This window comes from Colletotrichum godetiae, assembly GCF_030913485.1.
Source record: "Colletotrichum godetiae strain CBS 193.32 chromosome Unknown BDP55scaffold_4, whole genome shotgun sequence".
Taxonomy (NCBI): Eukaryota; Fungi; Ascomycota; class Sordariomycetes; order Glomerellales; family Glomerellaceae; genus Colletotrichum; species Colletotrichum godetiae.
Window position 1 is genome coordinate 1813293 of NW_026851252.1, and position 4129 is coordinate 1817421.

The 4129-nt window shown below is 55.0% G+C and overlaps 1 protein-coding gene across 1 annotated transcript; it reads right to left on the minus strand.

Moving 5' to 3' along the window:
* Positions 1 to 604: 604 nt before the first annotated feature.
* BDP55DRAFT_627306 (fungal-specific transcription factor domain-containing protein) lies at positions 605 to 3758 on the minus strand (the record flags this gene model as incomplete). The annotated part of the gene is made up of 4 exons (XM_060571742.1): positions 605 to 718; positions 780 to 2060; positions 2113 to 2817; positions 2910 to 3758. 4 exons carry the CDS (start codon positions 3756 to 3758, stop codon positions 605 to 607), a joined length of 2949 nt encoding a protein of 982 aa, XP_060435383.1.
* Positions 3759 to 4129: the final 371 nt, after the last annotated feature.

A 4129-nucleotide genomic window follows, 5' to 3' on the forward strand; every position in this document is an offset into this window, starting at 1 on the left:
TTTTTTTTTTTTTTTTTTTGCAGAGTGCACGACGATACCTCTTGGGTTACTATTTATTTCATTTTACTTATTTTTTCCATTTCATCAATCATGAAAACAAATTCTCGTCGTAATCTGTGCCATGTCCCGATTGATGCAACATCATGGAGTTTCGATGCCCAACACACTGGCTCTGGTGAAGATGTTTTTTTGTTTTTTTTGAAGAGAATTTCACTTTCTATTACGCTCTACCTCATTGCAGACGTTTCACCCCGCATCTCACCTCGCCGCTCCCGACATAGTTCCTCCGGGCATTTCAGTCGCTCATAATGAACCATTAGTACAACTCCCCTCCCATTGCTAGTCCTCCTCTATTAAGCCTCGTGAACCCAAGAGATTCCTATTCGTGAAACTTTTCTTCCCTAGGTAGTGAAGACTTTGCCCCCTTCAAACTCCGCATTACGCATAAATAAAAGTAGCCGTGGTATCGTGGATCTTTTTTGAGCTTGTGGCAGCAGGAGCTTTCCAAGGCATTGAAACATGGTCGCGGGAAATGTCGAATACATCAAAGCAAGAAAAGCAACAATGAGCAACAAGAAAGAAACCATGCAGTCTTGGTGTCCTCTCATCGTTGGGCCCACTGGAATCCGTTCACCAACCCGAGCGTTGGGTCGTTGAAGCCAGAAATGTTCAGTTCGCCCGTGTTAGGATCATGAGGGAACAGGTTGTTGATGATGTCCTGGCAAAAGATGGTCAGCAAATTGCACAGTCACAAGTATGGGGTAACTAGATGAACCTACCCAGTCTACGCCCTCGAGAGAGTTCATCATGTTCATCGGTTGCGAGGGCCTGTGACCGCCCATACTGGCCCCGTCGCTGACGCTTTCCGGGCTATCTGCGTTTACGGGCGGCATACTCCAAATGGCCTCGCCGTTCGACACGCCTGCGAAGACGATGCCTGGAGGCGGGCCCTGCATCTGCGCATTGGGCGGAGACGCCATTCCCGGGGACCCCATGCCGCTCATCGGTGAAGATTGTTGCATACCAGGACCACCCATGCCAGGCTCTGCTTTGAATCCCATCGGCATGCCCTGCCCTGGGTGTGGCTGCTGGGCGTTTTGGGGCCCCTGGTTTTCGTTTCTCACGTTGACGGCAGTCTTGTTCAGCGGCGCTCGTGAGGTTCCCGTCGGTGCACGCATCTTGCGCATGCTCTGGTATGTTTGCATTTTACCCATGATCTCACCCAAAATCTGCAAGCCCTTGATCTCTGGTGGCAGGTCTCGGTCTGTACCGAATACGTAATCCAGACAAGCCCAGATACGGTGGGCCTCCCTGTTCTGCGGTCGGTAGTAGATCTCGGTGGCCAAGAGTAAAGCAATCTGGAATTGTTGGTAGGCGCCCAGATACCAGGCCCAGTCTCGGAACTGTGGGTCATTCTCAAGCTGTATCGAGATCTCAATGATCATGATGCCGGAGGTGACGAGGAGATTATTGAGGCGGTGGGTCATGGGACTGTTGGCATTGGCGTGGTAGGGATGAAGGATCATAACGTGGAGGCGGTAGAGGAGGAGATTCATGACCAACTTGGCGTAGCGTTGAATAGGGATCTCGCCATCGAGCAAGTGTTCGTACTTTTCCACCATCCGCCGCCTAAAGTTTTCAATCTTCTGGAGCACGGCAGTGAGTGTCGTTTTGCGGGTTTCGAGCCTGCGGCGGTCCAGCCAGATTACGCGCATCATCTCGTTACACTCGGTCCGAATCGCTGATAATAATGAAGAGGTCCACACGTCCGCGGGCTCAGGGGGTGGCCCGGCAGCGTAGAAGTCTTCTTCTTCGCAGTTGAGCGGGAGTTTGGTATCGTAATCTTCTCTCCTAATGGCCGGCCTGGGGCCTTGCGCCTCACAGGTGCGGATATCGAGGAAGCATAGTTGATGCCAGATGAGCCTCCGAACGTGGGTATCCAGGGGATTTAGTCCGTATGTCTCACCATCTCTGTGCAAACCCATACACTCCGCCATCCTGACAGCAGCACCAACCAGAACGGAGTGAGCTCGAGACACCTCGGCTCTGCAGAGTGGGAGCTATAGTTGGTGTCAGTAATAGGCATGATGAAACGCACAAAGGCGAACGTACCATATACATGATGAAAGCCTGCATAGTTTCCACTCTCGTCGTGCGCAGGAAATTGGCCTTTCCGAGAGCTCTCTCTGTCTCGGTCTTCATTCGATCGATCAAGTTGGCCTTGGTGACACCAAACAAGTTCCTTACTGTCGGATCGTCCATACTCACGGCGGCACTGAACCAAGCCGCAAACATGACGGCTTGAGTGGAGGCCCTAGGTTCAATGTTGCTGTAGACTTCATCCCAGAAGTTCACATACTCGGCCTCAAATGACGGTCTGTGAACACATCGTGCAATAGGATGAACCGCTGCGAAGTACTGCTGCGTGAGTCGATCTGCAGCCTCCTTTTGAGGCAATCTCCTATCAAGGGAGAGGGCTTCGGGGGTGTGGCCAAAGAAGAAGCCACTCGAGGGCGGGATATAGGATTCGCCAGGCCTCAGAAAGTCGGGAATCGAGTCACCAGAGCTTCCGCTCACGACGGACATGGCATCCATGCCGGGTGGTGGACCACCAAAGCCGGGATACCCAGGAGGCGGTCCACCACGGGGCGGCCCGCCTCGCCCGGCCCCGCCCATGCCCCTACCGCCTATCATGGCCATCATCCCGCCCATGCCACCCATCGGGCCACCCATCGGACCACCCATAGGACCACCCATTGGACCACCCGGAGGTGGACCTCCAGGAGGACCGCCCGGGCCAGATATACCAGCCGAGATCTATCTATTGTGTTAGAACATCGCTGGCTCGAGACAGGGAATCAAGTTCTGGAATTTGACCCGTGAAAAGTAAGAAATGGAGTCAAACACACCTCTTCGGCTATCCTGGGTCTGGACAGGCCACCGATACGCTCTGTGATACGCATGCGACCAACTTGAACTCCCAGGTCAATAAGATCGTCGGTTCCGTCTGCATCTTCTTCGTACGTGACATCGAGAGCCGTCATGTCTGTGGGCTCTAGATCGCGTTCCTCGGCAAAGTCGTCCTCAACATCGTCGGCGAGGATAGCTTGCTGCTGGGCGGCGCGGGACGTCTTGGCGACATCGCGCTCCAACTGGCGCTCCAGGGATCCAACCTTTTCCTTGATCTCTGTCAGACGAAGCTGACTGGCCTCGTCGAGCTTGGGGCTGAGGTAGACGCAGTCGCGCGAAAACTTCATGCAGTTGACACATGGCTGAGACTTGTTGCACTTGAGCTTCCTGCGACGGCACTCGAGGCAGGATGTAATCATGCGCATGCGCCTCCGGATAGGCTTGGAGGCGGGACTAGGCGCCCCCGACACAGAAGCGGCCGGGGACGAAGGGCGGTTGGGTGGCAGACCGGTCATGCCGTGCGGCGCGGAAGACGTTGCTGAGCCCGGTGAGTGAGCGCCGGGCATGAGGTCAGAGTTTGGTAGGACGCGGGGGCTCGTCATGGGATGCCCTTGTGCGGTTGGGCTCACGGGGTTCATCGAGTAATACTGTGGCTGACCATGGGGTGATTGCGCGGGTGTTTGTAAGTGAGAGTGGCCATGATGGTAGGCGTGTGGGTGTGAGTACGCGTGTGCGTGGTCGTCCATGGGCTGAGCCGAATAGACGGCACCAGCACCGGCGGCGGCGGCGTTGGCGGCAGCGGCAGCGGCAGCAGCATGACGTGCAGCGGGATAGTGCCCAGAGTCCATTTGATTTGGTTGGCGTGTTTGGGCGCACGTCAGGTCAGATCTCGGATTCTTGTCAATGGCCGAGCGTTTGGAAAAGGAGGGTGATATGAGAGGCTGTCGGGATGATAATCGAAGCAAACAAGACGGTCATTCGTTGAAGAGAGTCGAGGGTGCGGTCCAAAGAGGATAGAAACTGGGAACGGTCGAGGGTTACCTGGGTGTTCCGGGGGGAGTTACGGACGTAAAAAAGGACGTGGGCAGCTGGTATTACTGCGGACAGCCTACGGGTGCGAGCCGGGTAGCCAGTGGTGGACGGAGATATGTGAGAGGAGCGGGCGGGACATGCAGGAGAGTTGATTTTTAGTCTGGTCCCTGGTCCTGGACCTTGTTCC